Source organism: Ambystoma mexicanum, chromosome 4p (genome assembly GCF_040938575.1).
Source record: "Ambystoma mexicanum isolate Mex_15411 chromosome 4p, UKY_AmexF1_1, whole genome shotgun sequence".
Taxonomy (NCBI): Eukaryota; Metazoa; Chordata; class Amphibia; order Caudata; family Ambystomatidae; genus Ambystoma; species Ambystoma mexicanum.
In genome coordinates this window covers 488,820,003-488,847,831 of record NC_090927.1, presented here as the reverse complement: position 1 = coordinate 488,847,831, position 27,829 = coordinate 488,820,003, and the positions used below count along the sequence as shown (strand labels likewise).

Genomic DNA, 27,829 nt, shown 5'->3' with positions numbered 1-27,829 from the left:
CAGAGGTTCTCCTGGATCCCTGCCGGACATGGTGTCCATCTTCCTCCTGTCAGGCAGTTTGCCAACTTCAAGAGGCAGGCCCACTGAATCCTCAGCTGGTACAATGCAACATCTGTGACATTGAATTTTGCTCTGCCTGTAAAGCCAACTGGCACCCAGGACAAGGCTGTCCAGATAACTTGCCAATAACGTTCCTTCCTGGTGAAGCAGGGTAAGTATTTCACATGTTAGAGTTTAATTTGCACAACACATTTCTCAAATGTTTTATTGTTTTTGCATAGTACTTTCTTTTTACATTTTGTCGTTCTTTTGTTTTCGAATATTCTTTAACGGGTGAAAAGAAAAAAAACCTTCATGGGAGAGCTAAACACTAATCCATTAACATTAACATTTCCATTTCCGTTAGACCAGTGAAGGGTCAATTGATATATACTGATATATAGTGATATATATTATAATTCAACCCATAAAACTGCAATTAATTAAATGCACCTTCGAAAACGTACATTGGAAATGTGTCGACACCTGAAGTAGAAATGTAGTGGAGCAGATTTGTAAAGCAGTAATACAAGCATTAAACAAGTGTTTCATGTGCTGCATTCCCATGCATCTATACCTTCCACCTGTCATACCATAGAGTTCGGGGGGTGGGTATGTAGGCAATTCACAATCCATAAACTATATAAACCACTAGCTGATATACCCAGCGTTGCCCGGGCTTTCATTCCCTGCAACGTTTGGTGCAGATTAGTGAAACGGTGTGGAATTGTATAAAGAACAACGCTTTGCCAAGCCACAAATCCACAAATAAATGTGACTTTTGCTGAAATCTGGGGAAAGGTGTGGGGTGTCTGAATGTCATGTAGTCAGTAATGTCCGGAGGGTCCTGTTAGGGACAATGTTCAGTTTCTGTGCTAATTGCCTTTAACCTTAGAGACCCCCAGCCCTTTGCTGGAATCTGCAACCTTTTTTGATTTTAACCTCTTGAGGGGGCTTTTTTTGCCACTCATTCATGCCTTTCCCTCTGACAAGAATGTTGTGCTCCTTATGTTTTAATGGAGTCTGGTAAACTCAATAGGCATCTGCTTCTTATCTAGTGACACACAGCACCCTTTGTGCAGTGCCACTGAGGAGTACCTTGAACTCGTCTAAATGTTTAAATACATTTTCTTGTGTGAATTACAGTTCCCAAGAATAGTAGGACAACTTTTGTCATACCTGTAAAGAATGGAGGGGTGTCTGCACTTCCGCTCTCTATATGGTAGAGGGGAGGCACAGAGACCCCTGCCAAGATTCTCTATTACGGTTTCTAAAGTGGTACCACTAACGTTATTAGATCTTATTAAAGTACATACGGTCAGAATGACACACAGATCCAAATAAGGAGGAAACCAGCAGTAGAGAGGAAGGAAAGCAGGATGGTTGAGCAATAGGCAGAATACTGGTAACTATCGTTAAACATAGCTCTGTGTGGAGATCCCCCCACCTGGGCAACCTGTAGAAGAAAGATACAAGCCCAGTCCATATATTGTTCACCCTTAGACTTCCCAATAGTTCTGCAACCCCCAAAGTACCTTGGTGTTGTAGCGTTCCGCGTCGGGGAAATCGACAACCCTTCTTGACTGTCCTCCCTTTCAGGCAGTAGTCACGGGTCGTCGAACGTCCGACGGAGAACAGGTCGAGCTACGACGGTGAAGTGGCCGTTCCTAGCGGTGCTCGTTGACAGGGAAGCGTAAACGTCCTGCAAGGAAGAGGCATGCGGTGCACCTCGGTGTCGATAGTTCTGGACCGCAAAGAGTTGAAGAACTGTGGCCCAGCAAGGGCGTTGAGTCGTCGGCGTCTCTGTGGTCTTTGAGTGGCGGGAAACCCACCGGTGGATGCTCCTTGGCTCGTCGATGGTCAGGCCTTCTCGAGCAGGATACATCGGCGACGATGCGGACGAGAGCGTACTTGGATCACGGAAGTTTCTTAGGCAACGGGAGCACGGCGGCAACGGGAGCAGGGCGGCTCCAGTCGGCGACGGCGGTCGACGACAGTGACGGACAACAGTCCAGGCGCTTCTCCTTGGAGTTCCGCGGCAGTCCCCGTATCGGGTCGGCAGCCTGTCGAAGGTCTGTGTACCAGGGAGCTTAGGCAAAGATCAGCTGTGCACGATGGTCCCTCGTAGCTCGGGAAGAGGGTGCCTTACCAGGTCCTCTCTGGGTCAGTTCTTGAAGCACAGCAGCTTTCAGATTGCGAAGGAGAGCAACAGCAATTCTTCTCGTCCAGCAGGGCTCAAGGTTAAGCTTCACTCCAGTTACTCGTTGTAGTGGACTTCAGCTTCTGAACACGATTCCTAGCAGTGAGAGGTCCCCAGATATACTGTTGATCTCCCATTCATTCCGCTGGGTCGCACTCAAGCATCCAATCACGACTACGGGCATTCATGCAGGCAGGCAACCAATCAGGTACACAAGGTATTCAGGTCATTCACTTCCCTCCAGACACGCACAACAAGTTATGTGTATTGGGACAAGTACCGAGCCATTCAACATTCCAAACTGCATTCATACCGGTTTCGGGCAGGGCTGTCTCAACCATTGTGTCAAACACCAGATACTAGACAGTCACAACATAGAATGTATATTCGTCACACACTCCATTCATCCAGGTCCCACCCACGGGCGTATCCACAACATACAGTCGTTGAGAAGGCTCCAGCCAGTCTGGTCGGCACTTCCCCACACTACCATGTACAGAACTTCCACCCAACAGCCAGTCAAGGGGAAAGGACAGAGGCAGGGCTTACCGGGACTTCGGGAAGATCAGGATAACTGGTGATGGAAAGCAAGAGGCCATGGGGGCCATTTTGTCTCCATCAGGAATCTACCGATTCCAATGACAGGGCCTGGGCATCCCAAAATGGAGGATGCTCAGGGCACCAGTCATTTCAGCACAGAGCTGCCACCAGCCCGTACCTTGCTCTGTGGGTCACACACAGGTGCCCAAAAACATACTCTAGGGGCACTGGGTTGTACCCCTACCCATGGTTGCCATAAGGGTATCCCATGGGTCTGTTCACCAAACCAAAAGAGGGAGCTGCACCGCAAGGAGTCCCACATGAACTCCTGTGCGGAAAACATGACGGAACACATGATAAAAAGCAGTAAAGGACAAGGATACGGAAGGCCCTGTCTCTCCGATGCATTTCCAGCATCACATTACCTTTTTCCTTTGTGGGTCCAGCACACTCCACCTTATGTGGAGTGCTGAGGTGTTACATAGTAACTCCTTATCCCACTTCTCATGTACATTTTTGTTACACTAACTTAAATGGCTGGTGGCAGTGATTTCTTTTTACTACTTTTTGTGCAATGTATCTGCAGGCTGATTTCTCAGCTGCAGTACAGCACCCATGGGTGACCATTTTACCAAAATGGCCCCTGTCTTCTTTTTCTGCCATTTCTCGTTTAAGTTCCTTCTGGGCTATTACTCTGTTTAGATCCGATCTGAGTCAATTGTGTGTTTTGCCTTTGGAAGGCTTCAGCACTGAAGCCTGCTCCAGGCTCCAGCATATCTGGGAAGGCAGGAAAGTGAGGGAGGAGCCCAAAACTTCACTGGCCTTTGTTTATAGGCATGCCTGGCTGAAACCAATTCCAACTGGGCGAGTGGCTGTCCTAGTGGACGAACCCCCCTGACTCCCCTGTTTGACAGCTTAGTGCTGTGAATGAATGGGATTTCACATATAAGGTGAGGGTTTTGGGACTAAAGGCAGAGTTGACCACTGGAACATCAAATCCGAAGAAGAAGACAGAGATGCCAGCAGCGCCTTCCAGGACTGCAAAAGCACAGCCTTGCAGCTGTGCTGACCCCGTTTTCCCATCGACGGTGGAAGCTCCGCCAAGGACCACTTCCTCCCTTAGGCTGGTGGGATCAACTAGCCTCAAGACATTTTTCATTCTGGGCCAACCCTGGAGACCCTGTGACTTTCCTGGGCTGCAGTATCCCAATACGCAGGGTACTGGACCACGGACGAGTGCAACGTCTAACCAAGAACGAATCTGGTCAAAACTTTGTGGGCATCTTCAAGGACCTCCGGAAACAGGAATTCTTCGTCCAGAATCCCCTAACCATAGTTCAGGACTGTGGGACCAAGGAAACTCCACCTGGGGCTTTTCGTTCTTCCTTGGCGCAGATGAAAAAGGCACCAGAACCACAAAGAGCAGCTGAAACAAGTGGAATCCATTGCTGCAGAGTCCTTCTCGAGAGTGCTGCCGCAGAAGCCCACCCAACGGCCTTCCTTTCGCCACCACAACCAAGGTCCAGGAACAAGGGTTTGCATTGCTGCATCAAGAAGGAAGCCAGCTGGAACATCTGCTTCAATTCTAAGGTACTATGGGGCTTGTGGTTTAACCACCTTTGGCAAAATGTAGTGCTTCCTATTTGTATTTTGTATTTTTTTATTTATGTCGCGCACCGAACCCTGAGCTAACTGGGCGCTGGAGAGACTTAGGAGTTACATACATGGTAAAGCACAGTACAGTGGCAGATGAGAGGACCAGTGGTTACAGAAAGGTCTGGTAACAGGAATCATTTGTCAAATAGCATAAACATAAGTGTAATAAACATAAGTGCATCAGATAGTCAAAGTGGAGGTGCAGGAAGGTAGCCGATACAGACGAAGTGGCACCTCAATGGACGGGCTTAATGCTCAACCAGTTTTTTATTATGGCTTTGAATGTCAGGAAGGAGGGTTTTTGTCTGTAAGAGAGGGTTATGGAGTTCCAACATTTGACTGCTTGGACTGGGAAGCCGGCTCCTCCAGCTGTTTTTAGGTTGAACCTAGGTACTACAAGGCTGTGGGAAAGAGCCGATCTGGTGGAGCGGGAAGAATGGCGTTTACAGATTTTTTTCATTTCAGACCAGTATTTAGGGTCTGTGTTCGTGAGGCACTTGTGCGTAATAGCTAAGGGACAGAGAGTGATTCTGTCGCGAACTGGCAACCAGTTGGCATTACGCCTAAAAGTAGAGATGTGGCTGGACCTGGGTAGGCTGAATGCTGCTCTCAGTTAATTGTTTTGGAGGACCTGGAGCCTGTTTAAGTTATGTTCAAATGAGCCTAGGAAGAGTGTGTTGCAGTAGTCAATTTTAGACAACGCTAATGCTCTGGCTAGCGTTAGGCAACTGCTGGTAGACTGGTATGATTTACAGCTATAGATTAGCTTATTGGTGTAGGCTGTGGTGGCCGCCACGCTACTGACTTGTTTTTTGAGGGACAGTGTTGAATCAAGGTAGACCCCCCACAATGTTTTTATTTCTTTGGATACTTTAATTGCATTGCCGTCAATGTCGAAGGATGAGTACCTGAGGTCAAGCTTGTTCAGGCGTGCCTGAGTGCCAACAATTAACAGCTCGGTCTTGTCATCGTTAAGGCATAAACTGTTGGTGGAAAAAATATAAGGGACGCCTGATTAATGTCTGTGGTCCTTCAGGCAATGTATAATGTAATAGAAGAGATTAGACCAACCAGACCAGAGATAACATCTGATTACTGTTTCAATTGTAATCACTGTTTATTTTACAAAAAACGCACACCAAATTGCATAATAACAATTCTATTCATATAAAATATGGCTCCATACACCAAAACAACACATCCCTCCATACACACTTCATTCACAACTTCTTCATGCATTCATCATATTCACAAACGATAGAAAATGATATCTTGTTCATATCACAATAGCAGTTTGAGCACTTGTTAATTCAACACTTGATTAATTTGCAATGTGCCCCTCTGTCAACATTCAGGGGGTAGGAAAACTGTTTGTCGACATGTTTCGGTTGGGTTCTCAGCGTGGGTAACTGATTCACTCATATATTATGTTCAACCTTCTTCAGGACAAGGGAAACAATTGCCAATTCCGCGTTGTCTCAAAGGAAAATGGGGGTGTGAGGCAAGGAAGCCTTGGGTCTATAAAATAGTGAGAAAAATAAATAAAGACATCATCTCTGTTTCATAAAAACCCTTTTACTGAGTAAATAGCTGACTAATGAGGCTGTGTGCCACCGGCTCACCTCCTCTGAATCTTTCAGTGGCTGGCGGACCAGTAAAATGGAATAAATCCCGTGGTGAAAGTTCTCAATTAATAAGCTTCACGTCGTATGTCCTGCAAAATGAGAGGATATGTATACTCATGAGATAGGAAAAATGAGAGTATGGCAGACTATTGTGATTAACGTTAGTTGGGTCGGTACTCACTCAATTTGAATTGGTCAACAGCTCAGTAGAATGCCAAAATAATTTGGACGCCTGCAGAGGGGAAAACAAATAACACGGGGACCCATAAGTATATGTAATCCCGTTTATATCACCGTTCAACTCGCTATTATTAAGCTGGGTACTCAATAGAGAAAGAAGGTTGCTTACTTAATGGGTTCCCTGGTTTGGTCCGTTTAAGGTGGAATGCCAATGGTCATATTTGGCCGTAGGTAACGGTCCCGCGAGGCAGTGGAAATAAGCGTAATTCGCGGAATTACAATTAGGCTGGGTGAACGTGGGCCTACAGGAGCATCCCCATCCCTCATTTACTCACCTTGTGCTTTCGTAAGCTCTTTCGTACGCGGGTGAGTCTTTACTGGCTCCTCCGTAGAATTCTCAGCATTACCCGCGGCGTCTAAACGTCTGCTAGGAGTAACACGCGGCCGCTCGGCATTCTGGTAAAGCTGACACACGGCCGCTCGGAATTCTGGAATACGAAGTCCGGGTGTGGCAGCGAAAAAAGGCACATGGCCGCTAGGCATTGTGGGATATGAAGTCCAGGAAATGTGGAATTTCATAAAGTGTATACTTAACTGATCTCTATCAGGCGATCTCTCTATGCATATAGCACCTGCTCTTCTTAGAAAACAGGTGGGTAAAACAAATTACTTACCTGTTGGTACAGATTAGTATAATACCTTCCAACCGAGCAGAGCCTAGTGGCTAGTGTGTCCTGGGGATACTAAAGTTTATGTGCTATTGAGGACATTCCATTCTACCGAAATGTTCAATCCATGCAGAACCGTGTCTAAAGAATAGATTCATTTCTGTTTGAGGCGGTGTAGGGCACTAGCCATATCTCCATCTTTTGTCTTGGTACACAGGGTTTGAAGTACAAACCATTTTATATCTGTGTCTTTGTGATGTTATCTATCAAAATGTTCAACCAGGGGTTTATCAGGTGTGTGATTCCTGATGCATGAGCGATGTTCTCCGATTCGTATCTTAACATCTCTAGTGGTTTTCCCTACATATAGTAGCTGACACGGACATGATATGACATAAATTGCATTTTTTGTACGGCAGTTGGTGTGGTTCTTCATCATCCATGTTTTGGCCCCATATTGGAAACTATGTTTAGTCTCAGTAAAGGGACATACACTGCAATTCCCACATTTGTGGTGTCCAGTAAAGGGTGGAAATCCCCATTGATTCAAAATTGAACTTTCTTTAGGTTTCTCGTAATAAGTGTGTACCAGTTTTTGTCGCAGGTTACAATTTCGTTTGAATGCGAACATTGGTTTTTTAGATAGTGTGCCTGGGTTTTTAATTAAATCCCAGTTCCGATTAATGATTTTTTTGATTCAATTGCTGATTGGGTTATAGGTTGTAACACAGACCAATCTCTCGTTGGTTTTTTTGTCCTGTTTTTGTAGGGTAAGTGCCCTATTAGTATTGGCTGCTCTCTTCATATTCCTTTTAACCAGTTGTTTTGGGTAACCACGAGTATCGAGTCTTTCTTTCAGTTGGGTGGCATGTGTTTGATAATCATCCCTATCGGTGCAATTGCGTCGAATCCTAAGGAATTGTCCATATGGCAGATTGAATTTCAAACTCTCCGGATGGAATCTGGAGTAATGGAGTAAGGTGTTCTTATCTGTTGGTTTCCTGTAAAGTGAGGTAACCAACCCATTCCCTTGTTTTTTGATCATCAGATCCAGGAAACATACCTGATCTCGGCTCCATTCAATGGTGAAATTGATATTAGAATCACAAGTATTGAGCCACTCATGGAAGGCAAGTAAAGATGTGTTATCACCCCGCCATATGACAAACAAGTCATCTATATAGCGACGCCACATTTTTAGCTGTCCGTGTGTTTGCATTTTTAGGATTTCAGCAATATGTCTTGATTCGAAATTGGCCATGCATAAATTGGCTACATGCGGGGCAAAAGTAGCCCCCATGCTGACCCCTTTTTGTTGTTTAAAGATCTGTTTTTTAAACAGAAAAAAGTTCTCTGTCATAGCGAGTCTCGGCACTCTAATATGAACCCTGTTGGTGGTTTATGTGGTCTGTTCCGTGTATCTAGTACCTCTGCTAGTACTTCTAGCCATGCCATTTGGGGGATAGACGTGTATAACGCTTCCACATCCATAGTTACTAGCAGGTCTCCTGTTTCTATCACCACATCTTGAAGGATTTTGATCATATCTGTGGTGTCTTTGATATATGAAGGCATTGCCAAAACAAAGGGTTTCAGAAAAAAATCACTGTAAATGGAGAGAGGTTCCAGTAGGGAATCTATTGCTGACACGATTGGCCTCCCTGGTGGGTTCTCGAGGCTTTTGTGAACCTTCGGAAGTATATAGAAGGCTGCTTTTTTGGGATATTTTTTGTTCAGGAATTTTTCCTCATCCAGGCAGATCCATTCTTGTTGTAGGGCGTGTGTTGTTACTTTTAATTTCTTCCTGCAGTCGTACAGTGGGATCTTGATCCCATTTCTTATATGCTCTGGTGTCATTGAGTAATCTAAGACATTCTTTGTCATAGTTTTGACTATCCCCCCTCCCTTATCAGCCGATTTGATAGATTCTCTTGGTTACTTAAATTTTGAAGGCTAACTCTTTCATCTTTTGTCTGTGCAATAGTTTTTCTTTTTCAGGCTAGTAAGGACTTGTAATAAACTGTTGGTGGCCATCCAGGCCTGAATTTCTAGGTAGATATCGTTCATTAGTTTAGAATCTTGGTCGTAGCAGCCAGTGAGGGGGATGAGGACTTGGGTGTCAGCTGCATAATTGGTGTAGATGACACCCAATTTGTTCAAGCGATCGAATAGGAGCTTTGTGAATATGTTGTATAAGGTTGGAGAAACGCACAAGCCTTGAGGGACTCCGCAATGTGTAGGAATTGGGTCTGCTGAGGCTGATGGGGAGAAAACTCTGGTGGTCCGATTGGAGAAAAAGGAGTTGACCCAGTCAGATGCATTGGTGGAGAATGCGGCAGCTGAGCTGAGGTGCCTGGTGAGGATATGGTGGTCGACGAGGTCAAAGGCCGCTGACAAGTTTAGGAGTAGGAGGATCGCTAGCTTGCCTTTGTCCCTTGCCTCGTCCATTTGGATCTTCAAGTCTAAGAGAGCTATCTCTGTTCCATGTCTTGGCCTGAAACCGGATTGTCTACTGCCTAATAGATCATTTTCTTCTAAATGCTTCTGGATTTGCAGATAAGCAACTCGGTCCAGAATTTTTAGAAGGAAGGGGTAATGGGTCTGTAATTTGAAGGGATGCTTGGATCGAGGTTGTTTTTTTTTATTTTTTAGGAGAGGCATAACCCAAGCTTCTTTGAGATTGTTGGGTGACCTGATTGGACTTGAAGGATGAGTTTATCAGTGTGGCGATGAAAGGGGCTAGGTTTTTGGCTCCTTCCTTAATGATGGAGGCAGGACAGATGTCCCCTTGACAGTGAGAGGGTTTCAGACTTTTAATGATGTTCTCCCAAGTAATACCAAAGGAAGTGGAAGACGTGAAAGGTGTACAATGCTGCTGGTTTTTCTCTAGCATTGGTTTGGGAAGGAGGCCGCTTGAGAGACTAGTCTTTTTAGAATCAATCTTGCTTTGAAGTAGGGTGATTTTGTCAGCAAGTGCTTGCGATTTTTGTGCACCATGCCGCATCCTTGGTACAGTCCTGGAAGGGAGGTGCTGGGGATTCAAGCTCTTTTAGGATACCGAAGAGCTCTTTGGTACTTGATTTGGCGTTATGGATTCTGGTATTAATAACTTGATTCTGAAATTCTGCTTGATGTGACTGCATAACCTAGTGTGATTCATGTGCTTTGTGTATATACATAAATTATACTTTAAAAGTATAACTTTTAAAGTGTGTATGTGTTTAATTGTCTACTATTCTCTACTGATTATTGTACTGCTCTACAGCTCTTCTAAGTTGAGCCTGGCTGCTAAGCCACTCTACTGATTTCTGTAGTACAGGCCTATGTTGAAAGTTGGGTCACTAATAACAAGCAGATACATCTTGTAAAGTCCCACACCATTTGGACTCTACACAATCTTACCTAACAGGTGCCTGCGCAAAATCTTGTGCAGGTTGGTGAAACAGTGTGGAATTGTATAGGGAACATACGCAAAGCCACAAACCCACATTAGAGGGGATTGGTTACTCCCACGTATTCCACATCTGATAGGTAATCACCACAGCTGTACTGCTTCTAAAAATTTTCGGCGTCGATATACTGTCCTCGAGGGCCTCCGTCGAGCTGACGTCACTGGATGTTATAAGTAGGACGCACAACCCCCGTAGCCTCAGTTCTGTTTTTTCTGCGAATGTGTTTGCTTCGGAGATCTCGGCGCGCCTCGGTTCTTCTGAGTTATATTCTTTCAGTCTTCGACCTTGTTCGTTTGTGAAGATATCATGTCTTCGTCTTCTTCTACCCCGCGGCCGGGTTTCAGGAAGTGTCGATACTGCGGTTCCAAGATGTCGCTTACAGACCCGCACGAAGCCTGCCTCTGGTGCGGACCGCGCCACGGATGATTGTGACGATTGCTAGTCGTTAACATCGAGGGCCTTGCGGGCGCGGAAGAAGCAGCTTTCTGTCAAAAGGGTTTCCAAGCCCTGAAATTCAAAATCCGCTGGGCTTTCGACCGACGATTCGAGAGGCAACTCTATGCGTCGTCGGCGTAAGTCCAGTGGGTCTCGGTGCCGGAGTGGTTCCCGCCATTCCTCTGCCCCTTCGAGGCACTCGTGGAAGAGCAGTCAACGGTCGCCTTCCCCGTCCTCGTCCGAGGACTCCGCCTGTCGGTGGGTTGCTTGTCCCAACAAGCACTCTTCTCCTGCGGAATGGGATGCATTTCGTACGGAGATGATGGCGATTTTTCAGTTGCAGGGCTCCGTTCTGTCCGCACCTTCGTAAGAAGCTGGCAGGGAACGTGCTAGGGCCACCGCTCGCATGCCTTCGGGCTCGGGTGGTTGGCGCGATCATCGGGTTCCTTCAAGGTCCCGATCGGACAAGGTGGATCACTCCAGCCATGCCCGCTCCAGGTCCCGGTCCTCGACGACCTCGAAACCGTCGGAGCCTGTGAGGTCTTCGAAGAAGACGTCGTCGGCGCCATCTCCGTCGAGGGACTCTCTCGAGTCTCCGCCTCCGAGGAAGTCATCTATGCCATCGGCACCGAGGCCGTCGAAGGACACGCTCGGGGCTCCGCCCTCAAGGCCTGTGTCGAAGCCATCAGCGCCACGCTCGACGTCGATTCTGTCAACGCCTTTCGATGATGCTTTATCGGAGGTACCCCGTTCTTCGATGGAAACCCAGAGGAAGGCCCTGAAGAAATCAGTGAGACCTCTCTTTGAGCCTTTTTCTGTGCCCTCCTCCAGGGATTTATTCCAGCCTCTGGATTATATTTCTGAGGTGGAGGAAGGGCCTGACGAAATATTGTCTGGTCATAGCCAGATTGAAGACTTGCGTCAGTCTTTGCATGACGCCAGTGGTCTTGATACCTCCCCAGAGGTTGAGTTTGGCAGGCCTGAGCCTGGTACGCATGCTGACTCTTCGTACAGGCGGCTGATGTCGAGGGTGACAGAGTACTTGGGGTGGTCTGCGCCACCAGTAGATTTTCTGCAGGGTGACCTGACAGATATCTTGGACCAAGGTCCACCAACTGGCCCGGTACTGCCATTCCATATGGCTTTTCAACGAAGGGTGGCAGCAGCTTGGACTGCTCAGGAGATTCTCCCGGCAGTGGGTAAGTTGTTGCCGAAAAAGTACCGCCCAGCCAGTGGCGACCCCGGCTACTTGTCCATGCACCCAGCTCCAGAGAGTTTGATGGTTCAGGCCGCTACGGCCCCAGCAAAACAGGCGTCGTACCCTACCATCCCTCCTGACAGGGACGACAAACTTTTTGACGGTTGGGCGAAGAAAGTCTTTTCTTCAGGGGGTATGGCTTTGAAAGCAGCCAACTCTGTGTGTGCCTTAGCACGTTTCACTCACACGCTGTGGAATTGTGTTTCATTGGCGGCTGAACATATTCCCGAAGGGGAGGAATGGGATGGCTTTCTTGCCCTTGTACAGGATGACAAGGATGCCATGTGTGAATCCGTTCAGTCGGGTCTGGACGTGGCAGACTGTGTCAGCCGGTCCAGGGCGGCAAGCACCGTGATGTGCAGATTTGCGTGGTTGCGGAAGTCGGGGTTTGCTCCGGATGTACAAGCCCGGCTTCTCAACATGCCCTTTGATGGTGACCATCTTTTTGGCAGCAAGGCTGACGAGAGCCTTGAGAGGTTGCACACCTCCAAAGTTGCAGCGAAGTCGTTGAGTGCTGCAGTTTGCCAACCTTTGCCTTTTTGTCCTAGGGGACAGCAATGGAGTGGAGGTTCCTTTCGATACTACTCTTCCTTTGGTAGATTAAGGGGAGCTGCAAGTCAAAGGGGCCAACTTAGGAGTACCAGTGGTGGAAAACAAGGTACTCGAGGTGCCAAGCCCGCTCGGGCAGTTGCCTCTTTGCCCTCAGGCACTGCCGCAGCCGTTTCAGCTTAGTCATGAGGCCATGTCCCATGGTTCGCCGGTTGGGGGGGGAAGGCTGGCGCAGCATCTTGTAGAAAGGCGTGCCGTTACTTCAGATGTATGGGTTCTGGAGATCATAGCCTACGGCTACTGTCTTCCTTTCCGGCAGAGGCCTTACGACAATCCACCAGGGAATCTCTCTTTGGAGAGTATGGATCCGCTCCTTGCGCAGGAAATCAAATCCCTGCTGGAGAAAGGCATCATAGAACTTGTGCCTGTAGCGGAGAGGAACAAGGGATGGTATTCCCCTTATTTTTTATTTCGAAAAAAGACGGGGGATTGAGACACATCATGGACTTGCGTGGTTTGAACAAGCTCCTCAGGAAGGACAAGTTCAGGATGGTTACTCTCTCTCAAGTCCTCCAGGTCCTTCAACTTCAGGACTGGTTGGTGTCTCTCGACCTCAAGGACGCTTATTTTCATGTATCGATTCATCCCAAGCACAAGAAGTACCTGAGGTTCGCGGTTGGCGACTCGCACTTTCAGTTTCGGGTCCTGCTGTTCGGATTGACCTCCGCCCCGAGGGTCTTCACCAAGCTCATGGTGGTGGTGGTAGCATATCTCAGGAAAGGGGGGATTCACGTCTACCCCTGCCTGAACGATTGGTTGTTCAGGGCGCGCTCTGCCGAGCAAGTCCTGGATCATCTCAGTCACCTGCCACTCCCTTCACAGGCTGGGCTTCTCCCTCAACTTAAGGAAGTCCCACTTGATGCCAACACAGCGGCTCCAGTACATCAGAGCAGTGCTCGACACATCCCTGGGGCAGTGTTTCCCTCCCCAGGTGAGGGCTCATCACATTCTGCAGATGGTGCACAAGTTTCAACTTGCCCAGAGTCTCCTGGCGTTCGAGTTCTTGAGGTTGCTCGGCCTCATGGCGTCCTGCATTCTTTTGATGCCAGAGGCACGGCTGCGGATGAGATCTCTGCAGTGGGCTGTCAAGATGCAGCGGTCACAGTCCTCCGGCAGGATGTCGGATCCCGTTCAAGTGCCGCCCTCGGTCGCCGAGGACCTTCTGTGGTGGGCAGTCAAAGGCAATCTGATGAAGGGGGCTCCGTTTTGGCTACCCTGGCCGGAGGTGACGATCGTGGCGGACGCATACCTCACGCGATGGGGAGCTCATGCCAATGAGTTGACAGTCAGCGGTCGTTGGTCTCTGTCGGAGTCCAGACTCCATATCAATCTGTTGGAGCTGAGGGCCGTCAGGCTTGCCCTGAAGGATTTTCTGCTGACTGTGAGAGGGAAGAATGACCTGATTCTGACGGACAACACAGTGGCCTTGCACTACCTCAACAAAAAGGGGGGGCAGGGTCACTTCCTCTGTCCAGAGAGGCGATGCAGCTCTGGTTCTGGGCCATCCAGCAGGAAATTTCGATCTCGGCAGTTCATCTGGCCGGGGACGAAAATGAGACGGCGGACGCTCTGAGCAGGCAGAGCACGATCTCTCACAAGTGGGAGCTGGCTCAGGAGATTCTCCTGGAGATCTTTGCCTTTGAGGGACCCCACAAGTGGATCTCTTTGCCACCAGTGTCAACCGAAAGTGTGAAAGGGTCTGCTCACAGGAATTTCCTCGAAGAGGAGCCTTAGCGGACGCGTTTGTGGTGGAGTGGTCCTTCCCACTGCTGTATGCGTTTCGTCCAGTCCCTGTCATTCCGCAAGTGCTGCGGAGGTTACGGAGGTTTGGTTCCCGGATGATTCTCATTGCTCCGGCATGGGCCAGGAGAGCGTGGTACCCGGACCTTCTCGACTTGTCCATCTGCCCTCCACGCCGTCTTCCCTACCGAGACGATCTGCTCTCACGGCAGGGGGGTCAGGTTCTCCATTCAGAGGTCAGATCCCTCAACCTTCACGCTTGAGTTATAAGGATTGGGACCTCCCTGAAGACGTGATGGAAGTGTTGCTTTCGGCCAGACGGTCTGCAACAAAGTCCCTGTACCGTTGCCGTTGGAGAAAGTTCTGCGACTGGTGCAGGGTTCAGAATGTGGATCCTTTTTCATGTGACATTCCTGTGGTTCTGTCTTTTTTGCTTTACTTAGCCCACAAGGCCTGCAAGTGGGTACCATTAAAGGTTACCTGGCGGCGCTGTCCATATTTAAGCGCTCGTCTGAGGAGTGTTCTTATTTTAAGATTCCTTTAATTTCTCAGTTTCTGAAAGGGCTCACTAATGTGTTTCCACCGTCACCTTTCCAGGTGCCCGGTTGGGATTTGAACCTGGTTCTAAAATTCCTAATGGGTGCTCCATTTGAGCCTTTACATTCTTGCCCTTTAAGACTGTTAACCCTTAAAACTGTATTTTTAGTTGCGGTTACTTCCGCTCGCAGAGTCAGTGAGTTGCAGGCACTTTCTGTTAAGCCACCCTTCACGGTGTTTCATAAGGACAGGATTGTCCTTAGGGTTCGTCTTTCTTTTCTTCCAAAAGTTGTGTCGGAATTTCATTTAAGCCAGAAGGTCATTCTTCCGGCGTTCTAGCCTCCTCCGCATCCTGGTAAGGAAGAGGAGAGGCTCCATAGGTTGGATCCTAGGAGAGTTTTAAGTTTCTACATTTCACGCATGTCCCGGGTCAGAGTGGACGGTCAGCTCTTTATAGGATACGCTGGAAGGCGTCTGGGACAAGCTATTACTAAGCAGACTTTGTCTACATGGATTATCTTGGCAATTTCTGAATGTTACCGCTTGGCGGGTAAGGACCCTCCGGTCGGCTTACGGGCCCATTCTACTAGGGGTGTGGCTGCCTCTACTGCTCTGCAGAGGGGTTTTCCCATTAGTAACATTTGTGAAGCAGCCACATGGGCTTCGGTCCATAATTTTGTGAGACACTAATCCCTAGATTCTATCCATGGGCAGGATCTGGCCTTTGGCAAGGCTGTCCTTTATTCTGCAATTTAATTGGGCATTCTAAATTTCAATATTCTAAATTCTTTTCCCTCCTCCATATGTTGGTACTGCTTTGGGAGTCTGTCATAGATCTGGAATACGTCGGAGGAACCAATCCCATCGAAGAACAAGTTACTTTCTTACCTGGTAACGTTCTTTCGATGGGATGTTCTGACAATGTATTCCATATCGTACCCTCCCAGCCTGCCCCGCTACAGAATTTCTAATGCGATTGCAGCTTACGTTTCCGCAAGGCTTTCTGTGGTCCCACTGGCAGAATATTGGTGCCACACGTTCTAAGAAAAAAACTACAACTGAGGCTACGGGCGTCGTGCGTCCTAGTTATAACATCCGGTCACGTCGGCTCGACGGAGGCCCTCAAGGACAGCGTATCGACGTCATCGACGCAGGACGCAGATGCCGAAAATTTTCCAAAGCAGCACAGCTGTGGTGATTACCTGTCATAGATATGGAATACGTCGTTGGAACATCACATCGAAAGAAAGTTACCAGGTAAGAAAGTAACTTGTTCTTTTCACTTTTGCTGAAATCTGGGTAAAGGGTTTAGGGTTTCCAGATGTCATGTAGCCAGTAATGTCTGGACGGTCTTAACAGGTGACTGTGCAAAATGTGGTGCAGATTGGTGAAACGCTGTGGAGTTGTATAGGGTACATATGTGAACCCACAAATGTTCACTTTTATTAGAGGGCCTGCGGTAGCGGCCCTGTAGTTGTGGTTAAGTAGCTCAACCCATAGGAAGTGCACTTTTTGGGTGCTTATAACTTCGCCCTCCCTGGATGAATCCTCACAAAACCTTACAACCTTGTCGGATTGATTCTGCGTAATTTGGGGAGTTTTGGTGCAGGGGGGCAAGGTTATAGTGGGGGGTCCCAAAATGTGTGGTTTTTCCCATAGGCGCAATGCACAAAAATAATTGCTCACACCTACAGCCCAAATCGCTGTATGGATTTTCACCAAATTTGCGGCGGTAGCGGCGCCTTCGTCACAAAAGCGTGTTTTTGTAAATTTGGTGTAAATCCGTCCAGCATTTTGTTTGGTAAAATAGCCAAAATGTAGGTTAAAAATGATTAGTGATATATGGGTTTCGGTCCGCGGACTCACTTCCCTGTCCGGTCCGCGGCCGCCGATTGGATGGCAAAGCATGAGGTGCATCAGATTTTTGAATACGCCCACCATGTTGGATCCAACGGACAGCCGCATGTGTCTGCGGACAGCACGCTGCGGAAGAAGTGTGGAAAACACATTTTGGGTTATTTTACGATGGTGGAAAGATGGGAAAGGTGGAACAGTGGAAAAAAGATGATATGGGGCTATTTTTGTAGGTTGTAAAAGGTCAGGCAGGTGTTTTAGCTGACAGTGCCGTGAACGGGCAGCTTGGAAAAGATATTAGGGGTTATTTGATGTCTGAAAGGGGGCATAGAAATGGTAGGGAAGTGGAATGATGGTAATATGGAGCTGTGTTCGTAGGTGAAAAAAGGGTTTGGAAATGCTGCAGAGTCTTCAGTCAATTTCAGTGTCCGCAGGCATCATTTCGATTGCAGGGGGGGAGGGGAGATCTGGGTGAATTGTATTATTTGATGGTGTATGGTACATACTGTATTGTGGTGGTTGAGGACAGTGGCCAGATTCTGGAGGGCATGGCCACAGCCCATGGCCACAAGAATATGTCCACTGGCCACAACCACCACAGTAGTAATATTTATATAGTAATAGGTAATGTAGTGGGAGTACAAAGTGTTTGTAATATGGAGGAATTATGTAATTGAACTGCATATGGTACTTATGATTGTAGTACCAGGGTTCGAAATTGAGGGGATCTGGGAGCGATTTAGCTCCTGCTTCTAGCATTGTAGAGCTGGTTAGCTTGAAACCAACAGCTACCAGGAGCTACATTTGGCTCCTAGGGCCTAATGGTGCCTTCCAAACATGTAAATGTGACATTAACTGAATGTTAATAAAGAAGAATTAGAACATATCTAATATACATTTAAACATAATGGTTCATACGCAATAGGACACAATGGTAAAGGAGCATCTGTGGAAGCTCATCGTTTATTTTTTTTAACTTTATTTGTTAGTCATGTCCTCTGCATACAGCGCAATTAAATGAATTACAAATGAAACAGACCTTTTTCAACAGCAATATAAAATCGGGTTGTACATAATCATGGTAATGGCATGGGCGATATCTCATCATTGCGTATCATGTCACATAAGTACAACGCTGCTCTCATACAATGGTATTGGAATACTCTAAGCTGTCCTCCACCGACTGTATTAACAAAATTATCCAGTGTCACATATTTTCCATTGGGAAACATATCCTGTACTTTTATCTCTCAATCTCTCTATTGGGGTCCCATGTTCTCTGCAGAGCCTCGTCGAATGAGGGCAAGATGCCGGGGAAATTCCACAGTGAAGTCTCCAGTTCATAAGGTGTCTCTATCTGTAATTTTTTATAGATTATGAACCAGGTACGGACAGTGGTACTGACCGGGTCGAATTTGCATGGGTCCTGATGTCGTGTGCTGAATAAGATGGAAAGGAGTTCAGTAGGGCAAGCAGCATAACGGATGTGTGGTGACATGTCCTGTGGGTCATACCAGTGCTTGGCAAATTGGGCCTGGCCACCAGGTAATAAAGCTCAGAATCCGGTGCTGCAATACCGCCCGTGTTGAATGGTTCGACTAGTTTTTCCCACTTCATCCTGGCCGTTCTCCCGCTCCATATGAACGAGGCAGCCATGGTTTTGTGTCTGGTATAGAACGCCTGCCTGGCCATATCCGGATGTTTCCGAAGAGGTACAGGAGTTTGGGAAGGACTACCATCTTCAGGATTGCAATCTGGCCTTATAGGGAGATGGGAACCCTAGCCCATATCTGCAGTTTAACAGCAATTGATTGCAGAAGTTGGTCATGGTTGTCTATATATAATGTAATTCTTTCCCTGGAAACGATTATGCCCAGATACCGGATTTGCCTGGGTGACCACTTCAACCCATAGGCGTTGGCTGGGCACACGGTGGCAGGTGTAAGTGGGAATATTTCAGATTTGGAGTTGTTCCTTCTATAGCCCGAGTATTTAGAGAACATGTGTATGTCAGTCATGATGGGGCCTACGTTTTCCTCAGGGTTGAGAATGTAAAGAAGCGTGTCGTCCGCATATATGGATATAGACTTGGTCGGGCCTGTCGTTCTGATGCCCTATGTCCGTGGTTCTGCCGCACAAATGCCGCCATTGGTTCAATTGCCAAGGCGAATAGTGTGGGGGAAAACGGACAACTCTGTCTAGTACCCCTACCTTATGAAAAGAATTTGGAGAGAGTGTGGTTAGTTAGGACCTTAGCTCCCAGTTCGGTGTACAACAGCTGAACACATTTAAGAAAGTAGGGGCCTATTCCAAAGTTTTCGAGCACTGCAAACAGATATTCCCATGAAACAGAATCAAAGGCCTTTTTCAGCATCTAGGGAAGTCACAGCTGCCCGTGCCGCAGGGTTAACCTATGCCATGACCCCAAATAATCTGCTGAGATTTAGAGCAGTGGACTGGGTAGGGATAAAGCCGCACTGATCCAGGTGAGCCAGTCTAGGCATATTAGGGAGGAGCCTAGTGGCAAAGACCATAGCAAATATTTTCGCATCAGAGTTGATTAATGAACGGGGCCTATATGAAGACATGTCATGGGCTGGGCGCCTAGGCTTCAGTAACACTGTTATTACGGCTTCCCTCAAGGATTCTGGCAGGATGCCCCGGTCCATTGCGTCCTCCCATATCTTTAACAGAACAGGGACCAGTTCGGCATGATATTCCTTATACAGCTCCACGCTTAACCCGCCCGACCCCAGCGCTTTCCCGGATGTTAGGGATTTTATTTGCTCTATTATTTCTTCACAGGTGTGCTCTATTATTTCTTCACAGGTGATTGGCTGTTCTAGGGTTAATTTGTCTTCAGGCAGGAGTTTAGGAAGTTTTCATGCATTTAGGTAACCCCTAATTTCCTCACTGGATCTCATATCCCAATTTGAATAAAGCTCTGTATAGAAACGTGTGAACTCCTGTTTGATGTCTTCTTCCTCTGTGATTGTTGTGCCATTCATCGCATATATACTAGCAATGAGATTGTGATGCCGTTCAGCTTTCAATAGGTTGGCTACCTTCCCCGTATCTACGTGCCCTTGTGGGGGCGATCATGTATTGTACTTCTCTGGCTGCCAATTTATGGAACTCTTGCAATAATCTATTAATGTTAGCGAGTGTTTTTTTTTCACGGTTCTCACTGTATTCAAGTTCTTTCATAAACGTACCTCTACGTCTGCCAGTTCTGATCTAACTGATTTCAGAAGCCCAGTGGTTTTAGACATGAGGACCCCTCAAACCCAGACCTTGAAAGTCTCCCAAAGTGTTGCATGTTGGTCAACGGACCCTTTGTTTACTGTGAAGAATTCAATTTCCATACATTAGGGTCTTTCAGGATATCGGAGGGCATCCTCCATTGCCGAGCTGGCGGCCAAGCCTCTTTTAGCATTAGTGTTAGGGATACCGCGGAGTGGCACGTTAATGTGCGGGGGTGTATATTGCAGCATATCAACGTATTTGAGAGACTTTAGGAGAGAAGCCAGTAATCAATTCGGGATACAGAATCGTGTACTGAGGAATAGTACGAGTACTGCCTATAGAGTGGGTGTAACGTCCTCCACACATCAGGGACATCTGTAGTAGTATCTGGCTTAAAGTGGTGGCTGCCCTGGTGGGAACCCGGTGAGTATCATAGGACCTATCCAGTGTAATATCTAGGATCGTATTGAGATTGCCTTCCCATAATATCCAAGTATCATCTGATGGGGTAAGCATGTCTAATATACTAATATAGAAATCAGGGTCGTCTATGTTGGGCCCGTAAGTGTTCACCAACACGACTGAATGCCCAACTATACTGCCCCAGACCAATACGTAGCGTCCCTGAGGGTCAATTATGCTATCTGTGTATTCCCAACAATGAGTGTATTAGTGTGAGCACCCCCTGGCCTGGGTGGAGTATTCCGTGTAATACCCATTTGGGCCCCAGTGTGCAAGGTGGTCATGGTCACTTTTTCAAGCGCATGAGTTTCCTGCAACATCAATGTGTGGATGGTGCCAAGCTATGTATGTTCCAACATTTCTAGACTTTATTGTGTAATTGAGCACACGAACGTTCCAGGACAGTAGTTTTATTTTTAGCCCTTTGCCCATGGGATTCCCTTGTGCCATTTGTGTTTCTCCTGATTATCCTGAACTGTGTGCCATTTCTAGGGAGTTACCGTACACAGTGGAATGAGCATACTTTTTTAACATTTTCAACTCCCCCAACATGGCCCAAACTCCACTCCTTCGTCCACCCACCCCTAGGTGTATTGGTAATTGGCCAATTCTCTTCCCCCCCCACACCCACTCTAACCCCCCTCCCACATCATCACCCCCAATTCGATGATGCATCCCTTCAAACTTGTGGAACCTTCCTGAGGTGAGCATTTTGAAGCTGCGTGGCTGCCATCCTCGGGTGCCCTCCATCGAGATTTAACAAGTAGTGAGCTGGGCCACCCACTAATTTAACCATTCAAACAATGCAAAGGATATCAACGTTTTTGCCATTCAGTCTGCAGGATCCCGCCTCTCCTCGCCTGGTCGGGGTCTCATGTTCTGATAAGCTCTGCGTTCGCTGGGGGGCAGTGGGATGGAGGCCTTGACATACGCCATGGCTGCTGACAGTGTTTCGAAAAAATGTGCCCTTCCGGCGTGCTGGATCCTCATTTTAGCCGGGAAAATCGGGGCATAAGGGACACGGCGTAAGCGGAGTTGTCACATTGCTGGCTTTTATGACCTCCTTTGTGCTTGTATGTTTGCTGCGAAGTCCAGGTAGATGTGTATGTTATTCTCCTCAAAGTGTAGCGTACCTTTTTCTCTGGCCAGTCTGAGGATTGTGTCTCTGTCCCTGTAGTTCAGGAGACAGGTGATTATTGTGCGTGGCGGCGCTCCAGGTTTTGGCACCGTAGCTATGGTACGGTGGGCCCTTTTGATCAGAAAATGCTCCGAGAAGGATTCCACGCCAAATAGGGACTTTAGAAGGGTTTCCACACTTCCCTCCATTGAGCCTTTACAGAAGTATTCTGCGACCCCTACGATTCGGCTGTTGTTTCTTCTAGATCTAGATTCGAGATCCTCGCACTTTGTCTGCATCTTGGATAGGTCCCCCTTGAGTTGTGCTATGTCGCGGCCGTGTTGAGTGATCGCATCGTCATTCGTGCTGATTCTGCCCTCTGCTTCAGTGATGCGGCTGCTTTCCTTGTCCACCCTCGCTTTGAGTGAGCCGATGGTTGCCACTATATTGTCTAATTGGACGTTAACTGCTAGGAATCCATCCTGCACGATGGCCGTCAGGCGATCTTCCCTGGAATCGTCAGGCATCACTGTCTGGGCATCAGTAGTAGTTGATGTTGTCTCTGTAGGCACTTGGGGCTAGGAGTTTGAGAAGGAGTCCATCAGGCCTGTCTTTCTTGCACCTGTGCTTTTCTTCTCGTGCCGACCCATGTCTTGCAGTATGTATAGGGGGTGGACCGTGTTCTATCACGTCGTGAAACAAGGAGTCTATTATTCCCAGATTACGCTATGGAATGTTAGGGCCTCTATTTAGTGGTGACTTGTATTGCCGATTACAGGGGACGTGCCATCACCCCCTCGCAGTATCACGGCCTTCAGTGCAGGTGTTTTAATTCACGAATGGGCCTTGGCGGTATTGGCACCCTGGGTTGTATTTCCGCATATATAGGCCAGACCCTCGGTAGTGTTGATGTGGGGTTGTACCACCTCAGGTTATGGGTAGCACGGTAAGGCACAGGGTATTAGCTCACACTTCCTCCTCACATTATTGCTCGAATCGTTGCCTTCCGGGTGTCCCTCAGTAGTCAGCGGGCTGGCGTCTAGTGTTGCAGGTGGGGCAAAATTAGTACCAGGAGACAGTGATTCTTACAGTAATTATTCCGCCACTGATCCGACACCACTCGGGTCCGGGCTGGTATATCATTGTGGGCCCGGAGCAGTGTATGCTGTATCCTACACCCAATTCAGCACTCACGGATATATTGCATTCACCCACGCCGTGGAACAAGCAGCATTTTCGGGATGTGGTTTACGCTTTTATGACTCAGTATAGCGACCATCCGCCACCGGGCGCCGTTGAATGTAGGATATGGTATGTCCCAGGCTTGTAGCGGCGTCTGCACCATGTGTTCCCAGTTTCAGTTTGTTGTGGCGTGCCTGCCGGGTATTAGAACTCACGATTGGTCTGTGGTGGTATTGGTATTCTCAACCTTATGTTCATGCAGACAAGTAACCAAAGCTATAATTGACATACATCCTGTGTGATCTGGAGTCGCCTCCTTCTGTCACTGATAGAGGGGTTGATAGTGTGTTAAACTTGTAATATTTCGTGTCGGCACTCGCGTTATGGTCTGCTTCAGAGAATGGACTGTGATCTCCCACGTCGTGGAGCCCGTGGTTTTCGAGGGCTCGTTAGAGGGTGCTGGAGCCACAACTTGGTGTTACTTCCACTACTTGGTGTGATACGCAGTTCAATTTCTGGACAGCGCCGGGGCACAAAGTTCACCCTTCAATGTTCGCAGCAATGGCAATTGCCTATAGCTCTAGGCACAGACAGGCGCAGCGTGTTGTAGGCCATATCCATAGGGTGTTCAACTTTTATGAGCCAGTTTGCGCTGCTAATCCAGTTGCTGCCCTCATGCGTCGCACAGCTCGGCGCCGCTCCTTACGGGTCTCCTTGTTGCTCGGGGCTGGTTATCTGGGATGTTCGCGTGACCGCTGGACAGGCCGTGAAACGACAGTCTGCCCGCAATGAGGCAGCACGTTGAGGCAGTCGCCCCAATGATGAGTGCAGGATGCCGGCCCACTGCTACAGTACTCGTCCCCAATCGGAACGCAGGGGGCAATCAGCGGATTATCACACGTCCTAGCCCAGTGTCGTTCTCAGGGCGGTATGGGGCCTGGACGCCCCCCAGGTGATGTCGTTGGGCTGGAAGGGTCGGATGGCACTGTCTCACCCGTTGGTTGTTGTAGTCTATGCCGCCGGACCTCAGTCTCCAGGTGGAGATGTCAACACTTCCTGGCAGGATGGTAGTATCGGCCGCTGGTCCCACGCCTGACCCACATATTGTCAGGACTGTTCTCCGCCCGCTTCGCGGGGCGCTACTGGCCAGATCACCAGTGTGTAATCCAAGACGACGGTACACGGGTCTGTATCCAGTGGCCTCTGTACTTCGGGTGCGACCCCTGTCCTCTGAGTTGTGCTCCGCCGTGCGTGCCACCTGGTCCAGACTAGGGAGTCCGGAGTAGCTCCCCTGCGTACTGTGCCCTCTCCGGGGGCGTCCACTGCGTTCTTCCACTCGTTGGGGGGGGGGGGGGAGAGAATGTCACTCAGTTCAGTGCCCCATATGGACGCTGGCAGTGTGGAAGCACCAGTGTTTGCAACATCGCTCTGCCAAACCTTGCAGCTTACTTCTCCCCCACACGACCTTCAGTCAGACTTCTCCTGCGAACTCCAGTAGATAACACCTGGGTCTCATGGGAGGCCCGCTCCCCCCTGCGCCACTTATAAACCAGGGATATTTTGGCTTTCGTTCTCCGGTTCCTCACCAAACTTTTGCAGGGTATGCTCCGCCCCTTTATCCGTACCGCATCATGTTTAGTAGTTAGGTGGCCCCAAAACTGATTTATTACGGGCTAGGATTGATCTCGGATCGGAGCTCCCGAGCTTAAGCCGCCATCTCACGCGTACGTTACAGCCTGGAAGCTCCTAGTTACCATGCAGTAGCTCCTGCCTACAGGGTGAAGCCCGACACCCAGGAGCTTGTTTTAGCTCCCGCTCATCGAATCGCAATTTCAAACCAGGTAGTACAATTGAGGATTGTGCTTGTAGAATATGTATTTGATTATAATTGCTATGGTTAATTTGTTTTTATAGCGTTATGAACCTGGAATCTTTGGTTTATTTTCTGTGAAAAAAAACAGTACAATTTGTAAGCAGGATAGTTTAAAAGCTGTAGTTGTATACCATTTTACATGTGCATTTTTTAGACCCTCATAAACAGTACATTCTAAGTTCTATGTTTGGCACAAAATTAGTGTATGACACACTGCTGTTGTTTTGACATTGAATAATCATTGGGAAGAAAATCTCTATTGGATTAAAAAAAACCTGATTGCAGTTCCGTGAATGTAAGGGTGATATGTTTGTTGGAAGTATGTTGTGATTAATGGAATGCTTGAAGTAGATAGATACCTGTTGACGTATTCTAACTGTTAATTGTGCTATTGTTTAGTGGATAAATGTGGGTTGAAGGAATATTTTATTCATTTATTTTTACATTTATGAAGCTCACGAAACCCTGAGGCACCAAGGCGCTGCTACAACCAGTTACTTGCATAGAAAGGTCAAGTGATCAGATCAGGCAAAGCAGACCATGTAATCTCAGTTGTAGTCCTTAGTTAAAGAGCCAGGTTTTAAAAGATTTTCGGAATGCCCAGTTTGATTATTCCTCCCTCAGATATGTTGGGAGTGCGTTTCAAAGACGGGCGGCAACGGTGGGTAAGCTGGCGCCACCACTTTTGGCTCGCTTTGATTGGGGATGGACAAGTCTATGTGCATAAGCCCTCCTGGCAGGTCTGATGGACTGAGCTTTCACAAAGCCTTTAGACGGGTAGGGGGGGAGCAGAAGGCATCAATGCGTGATTGTGAGTATTTTGAAAATGATCCTTTCCTTGATCGGGAGCCAATGGGCATTTCTTCTCGCTTCAGTGATGTGCTCTCTTGTGGGAATGTTGAGACCCGCTCGATTGGCATTATTCTGGATCACTTGTAGTCTGTGAATGTTATATGTAGAAGTGACTGCAAATAGGGCGTTGCACTAATCCAATCTTGCTCCGCTCATGGCTCTTGTGTTTGTGAGGCAGTTGGCTGGGCTAAGGAATGGTCTAGCAGCATTAATAGGTAGATGCCTAGAGTCTTCACCAAGGTGGAGACCGGTATCTGCAGATTGTCAATGTTAAAGTTCAGAAACTGGGGACTGAGGTTTTTTGTCACTGACGAGGACCCTACCAGCACGATCTGTTTTTTCATCATTTAGGCACAGGCCAGTGGTTGCCATCCAGGTTTGGATGAGGGAGTAGGTTGTATACACCTCTGCCTCACTGATGAGGCCCAACAAGGCAGAAACGTGTGTTTGGGTTTGCTGTTGGTAGTCTTGTTCAAAGGAGGTTTGCTTGGCATTTCGGTGCTGGCTGCCCTGGTGGGCGGGACAAAGATTGATATGCAAATGGGTATTTCTCTTTTGTGAAATTTACAGTGAGCAAAAAGCGATGACTGCAGACTCTCAAAGTAGGAATAAAACGCAGAACAGTTTATCATGCCATGTCCTTTTAGAGAGGGGCGCCTGCTACCTTTTTTGTAACATTAACATAGGGTAAATGTCCCTGGAGCCAAGTATCTGAAGATGTGAAGGCTGCATCAAAGACCCAAAGGACTACTGCAGAATACAAACCAGCATTGCCCAAGCCAACTGCAAGTGAACCTCTGCTGCCACTCTTGTGACCAGGGAAAGATCCTCAAGAGTGCATTGCTCCCTGGGACTGATGGGATCAACTAGTCCTGCATTATCCTCCTTCCGTCTGTGGTCTTCTGAAGTGCCTGGGATCCTCCTGGGAATGACCAGTCCTTGATCAGACATCTCTACTGCAGGGGTCGCTGTGCTTTGAACTCTGTAGGTTCTCTATTTCTGTCTCAGGAACAATGTCGCCGGCATCGGGTGCTCTCCTACATGAAGAGGGGCTTGCCTGGAGCTTGTTCGTTGCTGCTGCATTGGACCATGCCTGCTGCTCCTGACTGGGGGTTTTCACCACCACTATTCGCCTGCTGCAGCCTGAGAGCCCAGCCTCATTGTAGCAGTCATCTTGGATGCTGCCCTATTGTCTGTTCTGTCCTGCTACAGTCTCTTGGAATTGTCTCGGAGCTGGATATCGGACCCACTGCCTATCCGGACCGAAACCTGACACTCCATTCAGCCACTGCATTTGCGACTCCTGGTCCACCATCAACAGAACAAATGACAGGAGTAAGTGGCTTCTGCGATTCGGAATGCCCCTGGGGTGGCTATTTGGATAATCTGAGTTCAGGGTGCAGGTGTGCATACCACGGTTTATGCCCACCATATGGATCCTTGTCTCATTCCCCACCTCAACTTTGCTGGCGAGAACCTCACATGGAAGGCCCTCGTGGCCATAAGGATCATCTTCATTCATTAAAACATGGGCATCAAACATGGCCGCTGGGTTTGCTGCCTCCCTCTGAGGCTTCCCACCAGCTTCCAAGCCGCATCTGGATTGGGCGCCCGCTTGCTCCAACCTGCGCTACCCTTAACATGACGCCAACATCCTAGACCAAACCTCTACCCCCTATGATATTCTTTAGCCTGCCCTATGTTCCTCGACCCTCCACTTGTCGGCGCATGTGTCCTGCCTCATTTAGATCTCTATCTGCTCTCTCAGCCTATGTGTGCGCACCGACTCTCCCTGCTCCTCTCCTTATCCACATTGCCAGCACTGCCTCATCCCCGTCCACCAGGACCCCCCACCTTCTCTATTCAAATCCTGCCTTCACTAAATGTTATTCTTCCAGGTTCTGTAGCGTTACTGCCTAGGTTGATTCATTGTGTTGCCTCTGCCTGGGTGCTTTCTTAAATACTTGCATTCTCATTTAGTTGTATAATTGATTCAAATCCTTGTCCCCTGCCTTTGTTAGCTTGTCTATATTGCTGCATATTCTTACGTCCTGTCCCCTTTCCTCCATACTGTATGGGCATCCCTTCCAAGGGATGGGAGACGGAACCTTTTTCACCAGAAAAAAACACCTTCCCCTTTAAATTTAGATGCACGTGGGGAACGCCCAGGGAGCATGCGCTGCCCTGACTCCACCCTCCGGCGCCACACCTCACTCTCCTTTTCGGCATCGACGGGAACGGGCCTAATTCACCAGTGCTCCTGGGTTTGGCTTCGGCCATGTATTTCCACGTGCGGATACTTCT

At 48.1% G+C, this 27,829-nt stretch overlaps 1 protein-coding gene across 3 annotated transcripts in view; it reads left to right on the top strand.

The window, feature by feature from the left end:
• The window catches only part of RNF144A (ring finger protein 144A), a 670,385-nt gene that overhangs the window by 507,584 nt on the left and 134,972 nt on the right, over positions 1-27,829 (top strand). For all 3 annotated transcript variants that reach the window (XM_069606020.1, XM_069606018.1, XM_069606019.1), the window contains one exon: positions 4-211. In XM_069606020.1, the coding sequence (XP_069462121.1) occupies positions 4-211 (208 nt within the window). The remainder of the gene's footprint in view (positions 1-3; positions 212-27,829) is intronic.